Source organism: Oncorhynchus mykiss, chromosome 21 (genome assembly GCF_013265735.2).
Source record: "Oncorhynchus mykiss isolate Arlee chromosome 21, USDA_OmykA_1.1, whole genome shotgun sequence".
Lineage (NCBI taxonomy): Eukaryota > Metazoa > Chordata > Actinopteri > Salmoniformes > Salmonidae > Oncorhynchus > Oncorhynchus mykiss.
The window spans coordinates 31,342,575-31,354,810 of NC_048585.1; the positions used below are offsets into that span (position 1 = coordinate 31,342,575).

General features: G+C 46.6%; 1 protein-coding gene across 18 annotated transcripts in view; it reads right to left on the reverse strand.

Annotated features, from left to right (window-relative positions):
- The window catches only part of LOC110501061 (forkhead box protein P2), a 116,301-nt gene that overhangs the window by 33,554 nt on the left and 70,511 nt on the right, over positions 1-12,236 (reverse strand). For 13 of the 18 annotated variants that reach the window (XM_036957644.1, XM_036957638.1, XM_036957640.1 and 10 more), the window contains 3 exons: positions 3,475-3,612; positions 2,531-2,590; positions 1,961-2,050 (listed from right to left, as the gene is read on the reverse strand). In XM_036957644.1, coding sequence (XP_036813539.1) covers positions 1,961-2,050; positions 2,531-2,590; positions 3,475-3,612 — 288 coding nt within the window. The remainder of the gene's footprint in view (positions 1-1,960; positions 2,051-2,530; positions 2,591-3,474; positions 3,613-12,236) is intronic. The other 5 variants (XM_036957646.1, XM_036957652.1, XM_036957651.1 and 2 more) reach the window with 1 other exon arrangement.

A 12,236-nucleotide genomic window follows, 5' to 3' on the forward strand; every position in this document is an offset into this window, starting at 1 on the left:
ACACAAATACAACAGTAAATCAGAGCTAGAAGCTGATGTTATTGCAGATGTCGATCAAGACAGGTAACTGTGTATCACCATGGTATAATCCGTTTCTATAACAGTAAACATGCCAAGAACTGAGCATGACTTCATTACCAGTTTAATGGCACCTCTTTTTCACAGCTAAACATGTTTAGTCCTCAGTGGGCTGTTGATGAGATCTCTGGTGGTCTATTAGGAAACATGGGAGGTACTGGAGCTATCATACAACTGGCTCTGTTACCTCCACATCGCTCTCTCCCTGCTCTCTTTATCTCTTTCTCCCTCTCTCTGTCCGCCTCTCTTTTTCCTCCACTATCTTTCTGCTATCAGATTCCATTGCAATTTGTTTTAATTCGCTCAAGGAAAGGCTTGTTATTACAGGAGAGTCTAGGATAAATGTTTTGCTTTTCTTGACAAGAATCACAAGACCAAGGTGGCCATCGAGTTGTGGAGAGACACTCCTGAGGATATATGTGGAGGAAGTCACACTTCACAGAGAGACAAGCTGCAGTGGAAGACCCTTTCCTTTCTAGCCTGGGGGGTGGGATGGGGGGGGGGGGGGGGGGGCAGGCGAAACTTGTGATGCGCTCACTGGAAAACAGACTGCATAATGGAGCAAGTCATGTGGATTGGACCCGCCGTCTCTGGAGAAATAAGGGAGCGATTTCTATTCCATATTTGATGGCGACGGAGGGCTGAAAATTCTATTCACAAATCCAAACAGAAACAAAGCCTCCGGGAGGTCAGCAGCAGCTTCCTGTACGGTCCACATAATGGGCCGCTTGAAGGGACAGAGAGAGAGAGAGATGGAGGGAGGGAGGAGGGGATAGAGTGAGAGGGAGAGAGGGAGGAGGGGATAGAGTGAGAGGGAGAGAGGGAGGAGGGGATAGAGTGAGAGGGAGAGAGGGAGAGAGGGAGAGGGAGAGAGGGAGAGAGGGAGAGGGAGGGAGCGGGAGAGAGGGAGGGAGGGAGGAGGGGATAGAGTGAGAGGGAGAGAGGGAGGAGGGGATAGAGTGAGAGGGAGAGAGGGAGAGAGTGAGAGGGAGAGAGGGAGGGAGAGGGAGAGAGAGAGAGGGAGGGAGGAGGGGATAGAGTGAGAGGGAGAGAGGGAGGAGGGGATAGAGTGAGAGGGAGAGAGGGAGAGAGTGAGAGGGAGAGAGGGAGAGCGAGATGGAGGGAGGGAGGAGGGGATAGAATGAGAGGGAGAGAGGTAGAGAGTGAGAGGGAGAGAGGGAGAGAGTGAGAGGGAGAGAGGGAGAGAGGGAGAGAGATGTGTCTGGGAAAAGGTGCCTGCGATACCGTTTCCTGGTCAATTTAACTGCTTCCCCAAGTGTTGTTTAGATTTGGCCCCGGCACGGCGCGCGGCGTGCTACGATGTTCGGCTCCTGTGACAGACTGCGAGCCTCGCCCGGTAGACTGGCGGGCTGTCAGTGTGATTTATGAGCGCGTCACACTCTAACTTTTCTGCTCCTCGCACTCGGCCCAAACCCACAGAAGCAGTTCATTAATCAGCAGACCCTGTGACTCGGTCCTCTCTCTCGGCTCAAACCGGGCTTTTGAGCTATTTAACGTCACGTCCATCCATTTACATGTTTTAGGAGGAGGGAGAGAACCCCCCCCCCCCCCCCCCTCGTCATTTCTCCCCAAGTCTCCCCCAGCGGCAGGTAACAAGTGTCAGTGCTTTGTCCATCAAAGGCACATACGGTAACACTGGGTGAACCATTAGCTAACATTAGAGAACACTGGCTTTGGATTAGCTAGCTTGGTCTGTGGAATCCCAGGAACACGGGAAGGTTTCCCCCAAACCACGGCTGCTAACCTGAAGACCGAACTGAGTGAGACAGCCAGAACAGACATCATCTAGACTTCTTCCCTGTACACACATTCCCTCCCACTTCCACTGTCAGGCCATTACGGGTCTGAAACAGATACCCACCTCTTTTGCTTGCTTTCCAGGGTGCTGCTGTTGTAAAAGCTGCAGGTGTAGTTGCTCCTGCTGTTTCTTATAAAACTCCTGCAGATGTTGCTGGGAGGGGAAGAAAGAGAGATAGATGATTAAAAAAATATTCCAGGTAACCTAGGAGAATGTCCATATTATATTCTGGCTATGTAAATAGACATTGGCAAATGCTCTTTTTTTTGCTGTTGGTTTCATTGGTACGGTGTGTGTCGTTTTGGGCAGTGGAAAGCGTCGATTTACTGAGACAGAGTATATTGATCATATGGCATGATACTGTAGCAATGTGTTTGTAAAGCTAACGAGGAATCTGTTTCTATACTAGAGCAGCAAAAAGAGCACTCGCCGAGGTTCTGACACATTGTAAATTCATTTTGTTTGTCGTTGTTTTTTTTTTGTGTGGTTTTTGTTGTTGCTGCTGTTGTTGAAAATGAGGTGCCACGACAACACCGACACATGTTGGTTACGTACAACACATATTTGAAGTGCCATACATAATCTGATTCATTTTCTAGCAGGGGGGGGGGGGGGGAGGGGGGGGACACATACTGTAGTCTCGCTCTCCCGCCATGTCTTCTCCATATGGACTTTAAATGGCCTCGCACAGTACTGGAGGGGGCACAATTAATCATATTAACTAGTATACAGTTTTTTGGTCTAATGTCTTGACAGGCACTGAAATGCTTTAAAGTGAATGCAGCACACTCAAAGGAACGGATTCATCACTCTAAACGAAAGGCGTTTAACACACATCACACATAACATCCACTCTCTGCTGTCTATGCGACTCTCAGTGACTCCTGAAGATAGAGGAGGTACAGTAGAGCAAATGAAAGTCTTATAAAGAATATAAAAGAGCCTGCATGGGACATCTTCCTGAAACTTAATTCATTCATAAATTCCACTAAAGAGGGTAGTTAATGAAACAGTAATTCCCTACTTAAAGCTTTCCTCGCTGTCGTCTATCTAGGAAGTAATGATGAAATTACAAGTCAGCTCCTTCCACATATAACCCAGCCTGTCTCACTTCCTGTACTGGCTCCACCCCTCTTTCATTGACTTCCTCATAACTACAGTAACTATGTCTCTATCCTGACACCTTTTACCTTTCCCGAGGGCTCACAGGAAATAGACCCTCGGAGGGATACAGGTAATTGGTTGTGACGTGGTCAAGTGCGTCACTTCTAGTCTCTCTTTTATAACTGTGTCAAGGGCGCAGCGAGCGTAGATGTACTGTACATTAAGTGTTTTGTGAATACAGTGCTACACAGGCAGTGTGTGTGTGTGTGTGTGTGTGTGTGTGTGTGTGTGTGTGTGTGTGCAGGCATTATGTGACCATATGCATGTAACTGTGCGCATATGACTATGTAACTATGTGTGTGTGTATGTCTAGGTGAATGTCTCTCTGTGTGTATGTGATTGTGTTGGTGGGTGTGTTACTGTGCGTGTCTCCCTGTGTGTATCTACTAGGTGTGTGTGTATATGTTAGGTACCTGCTGCAGCATCACAGCCTGCTGCTGTTGGAGCAGAGCCTGGAGCTGCTGAGGGGATAGGACCTGCTGCTGGAGGATCTGCTGCATCTGCTGGGGGGTGATCACCTGGGGACTCATCATGGCCACCGACACCGGCACCTGGAGGGTGGGTGAGAGAGAGAGAGAGAGAGAGAGAGAGAAGGGGGGAGCAACGGAGGTACATTGAGAGAGAAAGAGAGGGAGTAAAGGACAGAGACCAAGAGAGCGAGAGAGAGAGAGAGAGAGAGAGAGAGAGAGAGAGAGAGAGAGGGAGAGAGAGAGAGAGAGAGAGAGAGGGAGAGAGGGAGAGAGAGAGAGGGAGAGAGAGAGAGAGAATTCATCAGGTCTGGCCTCAGAGCCCACTGGGAGCATGGTAATTGGGGACCAAAAGGTAGAGAAAGCATGTCTCCCGTCACCCTTGTGCTGAGGCACTCTGTGCTGAAGGATGGATGGGTGCTGTGCCTTTGTGTTTCCTTGCCTTATTTTTGACAGTCCGCCCGCTGGGAGAAGAGAGGGATTTAAATAGACGTATACCCTAATTAGCTGAACCCTCGAACCGCCTTAGGCATGCCTATCAGTGGCGGCCATTGCGAAACAGCAGGAAAATGCACAACTCCAAAGTTGATTAAAATAACACAGTTGAAGTGGACACTTGGTATGCACAATCAGCATGCAAGCACCCAGACAGACCCTGGGGTTGGAGATCACTCAGAAAGAGCCTTGGAGAGACAGAGAGGGAGATGATTCTTAGAGAAGCTTTCTTCGAGAGGAAAAGAGCGATTGGTGCTAGTAGACAATTCTGTTTATAGAGTGGAATTACCAGCTGCCTTTCTGCAGAGCACAGAACTTCTGCTACTTCTTCATTCTCAGGAAAAAGCAGCCAGAGGTTCAATTCTTTCTCCTGACTGACGTGTCCTTTTGAAAAACGTGTGACATTTTTTTTCAGGTGATAAGAAACATTCGACTACTAGCTGCTGTCAAGACTGCTAGAGAGAACTTCCCCAAAACAAAACAAAGACAGATTGTTCTCAGCCAAAGTCTTGTAAGACAGCAGAGAGTGACTTTCTAACACCACAGATCAATAACAAAGCAAGAAAGAGCCAACTTTTCATTGCTTCTCACTTTGATTGCCTGCATGAGCACATAGCAACGGGGGAATGTAGCTCTATTGTTTATATCACTTTTTATTTTTTTTATTCTTCATGCCTGGTATTTAATTCATTTTTATTTTTTACAATGACTGGAATGAAAACAAACGCTGGAACGAGTTTGTTTACTCTTCCACGCTGCAGTGAAGTTTGGAACAAAAACTCAAAGCGGGTGAACCGAGGAATTTGAAACTCTCCCCAGAGTCTTTCACTTTCACCTGTTGGGGCCACGGTTTAATCTGAAAGTGTTATTTGACTGTAAGGGCTTTGAGCATTTTAATATTCTATTACACAGGCTGTGATATGACACATCCAACCATTGCAGATGCAGAATAGTCTACCAAACAGTATCTTACGCTAAGATAAGACTGATTAAACCTCTTGCGGGCATCTTTAAAGAATGGGACTATAATGAATCTTTTAGGAAGTAGTCGTGGCCATTCCATAGCCCTCGCTAATTGCGACATCGTTTAGCACATAGTCGCTATGACAGTATACTACGACGGCATGACAAAAAGGGCCAATAAGACCCTCCTGTCCCCCTAACGTGAAACGCTGCTGTCTAATCAAGCTGCTTGATTACTTTCCATACATCTCTCCTTGTAACCCCCCCCCCCCCCCCCCCCCCATCTCTCAGGCCTTGACACGTCCTTGTTTTGCTCTTCCCTCCTCTCCTCGGCCCAGGTTCCCCTCTTTGATTAGCTGAGACATTTGCATGGTCACTACACATTTTTCATTTTAGAAGTCATTATGCATTAGCGCTCCTGATCGCCCAGCTTGACTAATCCTGATGAACTGAAAATCACAGCTGAAGGTCAAACTCCATCCCCAGCCCCATCCTCCTCCTCCTCCTCCTACTCCCCGCCGCACCGCCACATTCGTATTCAAACAAATCCTAGACTGGACACCATTGTTCATTAGGGTCTTAGAGAGAGTGTGTGTGTGTGTGTGTGTGTGTGTGTGTGTGTGTGTGTGTGTGTGTGTGTGTGTGTGTGTGTGTGTGTGTGTGTGTGTGCGTGCGTGCGTGTTTGTGTGTGTGTGTGTGCGTGCGTGCGTGTGTGTGTGTGTGTGTGAAGGCTGTTGTGGTATAGCAGTAGCCTCACTCTCTTCCGCACTTCGTTAAGCAGACACAAAAGAAAGGGGCCGAACAAAGCAACACAAGTCACAAATGAAACATCTGCACGTAACTAAACGCGCTGTGCTTCCACCTTCAGTGTTATTAAACCTTAAGATACATCGGAGACTTGCAATTACCCTGGGGGCCACCCCGTTGAATTGTGGTGGACAGGATGACAATGCTTTCATTAAAACCCATTAATTGGCTGCTTGAATGAGGATCCTGCGGTTAATGGGGTTGACGAAAGGGGAACCTGGTGTGAGTCTGTTAAAAAAAAAAAATGTAAACATGTAAATAGTGAAAAGACATAACCATACAATATCATATAATGAATCACTACACCACTAAACACCATGTGTTCTGTAAGGAGTGCATATACATGCATTACTAGCCCAGTTGTACAGGATGGGGATAATACTGTATCTGAACAACAAGCCAGGGAAAAAGCCTACACATCCTGACAAGGAAAACGAGGGGATTCAAAACCGAAAATTGAAAAAGAGGCAACAAATGAAGTCACGGAAGTGGCTTTCCCGCTTTCATTAGCTTTTTAGCTAGCGAGTGATGGATGATAATCATCTTCATTTCATCGCTCTTCCCCAAACAAAAAGAGAGGCAGGCGAGGCGGAGGAGAGGAAGGCCCCGGCCCTCGGTTCATTGTTGAAGCCCCAGCACAATGCTAATTCCAGGCATTTAACTGCACGCTTTTCTGCTTGACGTATCAGAGCCTCCAAGATGAAAGACGATAAGTAATTGCTCTCCTGGTTCTTATTCTTCACTGACAACCCATAAATTTAATTTTACACACGTTCATTTACATTTTCGAGTATATGACATGATAATTGCCGGAATATAACACCTCCATTCCGCAGGATACCGCAGCCCGGGCCGCTTGATTGACAAGAGCAGTGAATTGAAAGGAACAGAGGCTGAATTGCTTCTCCTCGAAATGATTTTGCCACGAAGGGACAAAATTAATGAGCATTTACAGGGACTGTCGCCGTCATAAACACGGGCAGACAATGAACGGTCCTCTCACACACAGGATCAGACAACCACCATGATATCCAACAACGCTAGGCTAGCTAGCTACAGTAGCTCCTCTGTCTGCCAAAGGAACTACATTACCAATCTATTCTTAAATGATTTGAAAATTGGCTACATTTGAGGTTGGTAACTGGGGAGGACGGAAATAACAGAAATGGATGTTTCAAAATATATATATTTGGAGTTTTGAGGGACAGTGCACATTAATCAACGCTTCAGCAAAAGTGTCGGTTTTAGCCAGCCGGCTAATTTTCAACCGCAGTCCCTGGGCAGGTTATTGAAAACAATTACAATAACAATACAGACAAACAATGAGCAACACGTAGTATGCAGACAGAGAAACATATAACAAGCAACACGTAGCATCCAGACAGAGAACATAGAACAAGCAACACGTAGCATGCAGACAGAGAAACATAGAACAAGCAACACGTAGCATGCAGACAGAGAAACATAGAACAAGCAACACGTAGCATGCAGACAGAGAAACATAGAACAAGCAACACGTAGCACGCAGACAGAGAAACATAGAACAAGCAACACGTAGCACGCAGACAGAGAAACATAGAACAAGCAACACGTAGCACGCAGACAGAGAAACATAGAACAAGCAACACGTAGCACGCAGACAGAGAAACATAGAACAAGCAACACGTAGCATGCAGACAGAGAAACATAGAACAAGCAACACGTAGCATGCAGACAGAGAAACATAGAACAAGCAACACGTAGCACGCAGACAGAGAAACATAGAACAAGCAACACGTAGCACGCAGACAGAGAAACATAGAACAAGCAACACGTAGCACGCAGACAGAGAAACATAGAACAAGCAACACGTAGCACGCAGACAGAGCAATAGCGCAAAAAGCAACAAAACAAAATACATAAAAGCAACAGTGTTTCCGCACCTCACGAGCTACAGAAAACATGGAAAGCGGCAATACACACCTAGGGATTTTGTTCACGAGTCTGATTGGCCTTTGTGATGATGGCTATTGGGCTTTCCATCAAGCACTTTGAGAGCCAGTTTGTAGACAGACTGAATGGGTTTTAATGTTGTAAAGCAAGCTTGGGCCCAACTAGTCAAGCAGTATGTTAAGTGGGAGAGTATCATAGATTTGAAGTGCAGTTTTGCTACCTCTGTGGTATGTGCAAATTGTTCCCAAATGGGCATGTTCCAAAATGATCCTACTCCAAATCCTCAAAAAGTAACACAACATGTCATTGGTATGTGGGTTAACATGATAATAAACAAAACAATACACAGTATGGCAATCAAAGTGGGTCTCGGGCGCTCTCTGTTTGCTCCCTATTTCTTTATTTCCTTTCCTTTAAGAAAGCTGAGGAAGGCACACAGGAAAGACGACGACTATCAACTTGAACTTTGGAGGGCGTGTGGTTTGCTGCTTAGGTCCAAAGTCTGAGTGCAGAACAAAGGACCTTTAAATTGGATCCTGATGAGAAAACATTGGCTGCCCCTCACAAGAACAAGCACATCATTAAGGTGCTCTCTCTCGCTCGTCACACTCCGTGCCAGAGAACGAAACAAACCTCTTCACGGCTGCAAAAGGTCAACTTCTTCTCCGGAGAGGAGTGATCAGGTACCTCTAGACTCCGCCAAGGCAGCAGTTGCGGTTTATTTCCGGTGAGAGGCCTCGTATTTTGTTTGATTTGACTGAGAATTGTGCGATTAAAAACGCACCGCCGCTCGGTGGCTCTCTGCATCGAACCGGACCAATGGGCAGATGAATGCACATTATACGCAATTGGGCTTATCTTTAGGACAATGGATTTATGACCAAATCAAATTACACTAAAGGCCGGAGTAGGAGATATCCCACAGTGTCAGAGTTAAAACTTAAACAATTAAGGGGTGAAAAAAAAGACGTGAATTTCTCTCAATTTCGGTAGAATTCACTTAGCGGTAATAAGTGGGGGAAGTTCCCGATTAGATGTGGGACTGAGGCATAAACAGGGCCGGAGATGGGAGAGTGAATGGAGTGAATAACGTTAGGGTCTCTTCAGCACGAGCTAAACGGTCTCAGTGCTGCCACAGATACTGTTAAGATAAATAAAATGAGAAATGGAGGGGCGTAAGGTGGTAATTACTTGAGCTGCTTGGCAGAGACAAGCTTCAGTGTTAATTAAGGTGTTAGACCCATTTCAGCCCAGAGAAGAGAGATAGAGAGAGGATCGAGAGAGAGAGAGAGAGAGAGAGAGAGAGAGAGGATGAAATTCCTCCAGTGTCCCCCACTAATTCATCTCAATCCCGGGCTCCCCAGGGGCCATGGGCCCCAAACTACAGACTCCCTCTGAGCTGCTGAACTTCTGACCCCTCCAGTCCCTTTCAGCTGACACTGCTCATTTACTAACCAATTACTGCCAATGGTGGCAAGGCTCTTATTGATAGGGGGCTACTTCACAGCCAGACCACCAAGGCTTCCTCCCAGGCCTCCTTCCCTACCTGCAAGCATTGCTAACTTTTCAGAACTTCTCAGAGAAGTGGACATAGTGTTACACACACACTCACACACACACACACACACACACACGCACACACACACACACACACACACACACACACACACACACACACACACACACACACACACACACACACTTCGGATTAGGAGATCACTACTCCAGATTGTCAGGACTAGAGCTAAGTAAATTAGAAAATGTTTTCCCAAATCAGCACAGTATGGGACATGCAATCTATCAAAACATAAAGACACCAATGGCATGAAGTAATCTAATAAAACAGTTGGGGGGGGGGGGGTTTATGGTAGGCTCAGGGGTCCTTCAAAACATATCTTAGAATCTCTGTATAGATAACCCTGATTCCCTTTTCATTGATAAAGCGGAGGACATGTACTGTGCAACTGTAATATGTCATTACAACAGTGTCTATAATAGTGTTTATAGCCTCCAGTGGCTAGTGGAGAGGAGCAGACACACTGTACACTAGCACACTAGCACACTGTACTGTCTTTCCCAGTTGGTTTTTCCGAACGGGTCTCCTACCAGTTGTCTTGGTGTGCCGTAGTAGCTGGTACTCTTGGAGGGAACAGCAAGTCTGCCTTGTGATGTCCCAGGTACTACAGAGACCACTGGATCAGCCGCTTCATCAAATGACACGCTCTAAATTACAAGTGCTTCAAGCAGCTCAGTGAATTATAGTTCATCACTTGGAAAGGCTTCCCACCACCAGGGCTGCTACTCGTATCAGATCTGCCAGGTAGTATCCAATTAACACCCGGGCCAGAATAATCAGATTGCATGTGTAAGGGTCTGGTATAACTCGCTTATTGCTTCCATGCATCTTCTGTCAGAAGGTACATTTGTTGCTGCTACATCAAAGGTCTGGGGATGTAGCACTTTCTTCATGTTTTTCTACTCTGCCGCCGCTCGCCTTGGGGTTATATTTCAACTTCTTTTGCATCACAATGATGAACCTCCTCTGTCCTCGCAATTTAGCAATCTTGTCCTGTAGGTGTGTGTAACTAACACAGATGGGGGGGGGGGGGGGGGGGAGGAATAAAATCTTGTTTTCTTGTTACAAAAGCATGCAGTCACCGAGGGTGTTTGAGTAAAAATGTGCTGACACTTTTTTTTCTCCTCCTTCTCCAAGAGTCAACAGAAGGTTTCTTCATGAATAATAACAAAATGTTTTTCCGCTGTGATAATTTTTTCTCTCTCCTATTTTGAGATCCTACCACTACCAGGGGGAATGCAGAGCAGATAGATATTAATACATGTAAATGTAAAAATACAATCCTCAGCCTGCGTTTCCTACCTTATCCACCAATGTCTCTGTAGCCTTTTCTCAGTGTTCCGTGTTCCAGATGGGGGACTATAGTCAGATGAATGTTAAGGAATGTGGCGTAGGGATATTTCACTGTGATGAGATGTATGGCGGCGACCTTTAAAACAGTGACACCCTCAGGATGGCCCAGTGCCCACGGTCTGATTGGGAGGCAGATCTGGAGTCACTAAACCACGTAGAAAGGCAAGAGCCAACATCATATTTATAATACAGCTCCTCTCATCCATAAAACCAACCAACAGCCAACCTGGAACAGTCAGTCATTTTACACGGTTCAGAGTTCAACCACTGTACTGTATGTTCGCACCAGGTGGATTTGGTGGCATGATACTTGGTGTCATTACCGTTAAACTGCCTTAAAAACACGACATAGTGTTGGTTGACGCACTCCTTGGCAACATTGCATTAAAGAGAAACTGCTTTTCGAAAACACCTGTCACGGCTCGGGTTCTGCATGGCTGATGGTTAACCGTCAACTACTAGAGAGTCAGGGAAAGTCAACGGGGGAGGGGCTAGAGAGTCTTCCGATGTCTTTTATGCTAATAGAGCTGAGGGGCAAATCCAATTTTAACCTCTGGCACTGATCTATTGTCTGGGTTGCATAATCTGAAGAGGCATGGAGGGCCTAGCTAGCTACTCCACCACGGGGTGTCTTTGACACACAGAGTGAAGACCTCCTTTGTTAATCTACAGTGCGGTGCGATCACCTCGTTAATGCGCCTCTCACACCGTGTGTGTGTGTGTGTGTGTGTGTGTGTGTGTGTGTGTGTGTGTGTGTGTGTGTGTGTGTGTGTGTTGGGCTTGGTCAACCCTTTCCAACGGTCTTCAGAGGAGGTCAGCGGATCACCCCCCATCTTCTTTATGCTGTGTTCATCAATGTGACATGTCCTAGCCCCTCACTCCCTGACATGTACACGCTGATCCAGCCCATATACAGCTGTTTACTCAACCCTTCCCCCCCGAAAACACCTAACGTGCCTACCACACGGCGCGGCGCCATCGTTGTTCAGCGCACACGTGTGTCACCGTGCCAGGCTTTGTGGTGTACCCAGCGTGTTAAAGGCACATACGTCCCAGGTGGATCGCTAAGGCGGCCAGGGCCCAGCCCACATCAAGGGAGGAGGGAATCAGACAAAAGAAAACAAACAAACTAACAAGGGCCTTATCGACGGCGTCTGACAACTTGAGATGGTGATTTGGTTCGGGAGAACAATTGTCAGACTGCAAAGGCCTCGGTAATCCTCCTTTCCCTATTCGTCATCTCGCCCGTCTCTTTATTTGTATTCCAAATGTCAGTGTATAAATGCGTTCGGGGAGATAGATATTGCCACAGTGAGAGGGAGGGTATAACAGTAGAACAGAGACGAGAGGGTGTTGTGTGCCTTGGGAAATCCTTGTAAGCAGCATGGTGAAGGCGAGGGGATTTACTGGGAGAAATAGGTGTTTATTGAGCGCTCCCATGGGCTTACTGGGTAATGATAGACCTGTCACATTACGCAAATGTGGAAAAGCAGCTTGTGTCGCCGCGTCAACACCGCGATGAACCACCGGATAGAATTAGTCAGGCGCGAGCCTTTAGCCGTTAATACAAGTAATTAAAATA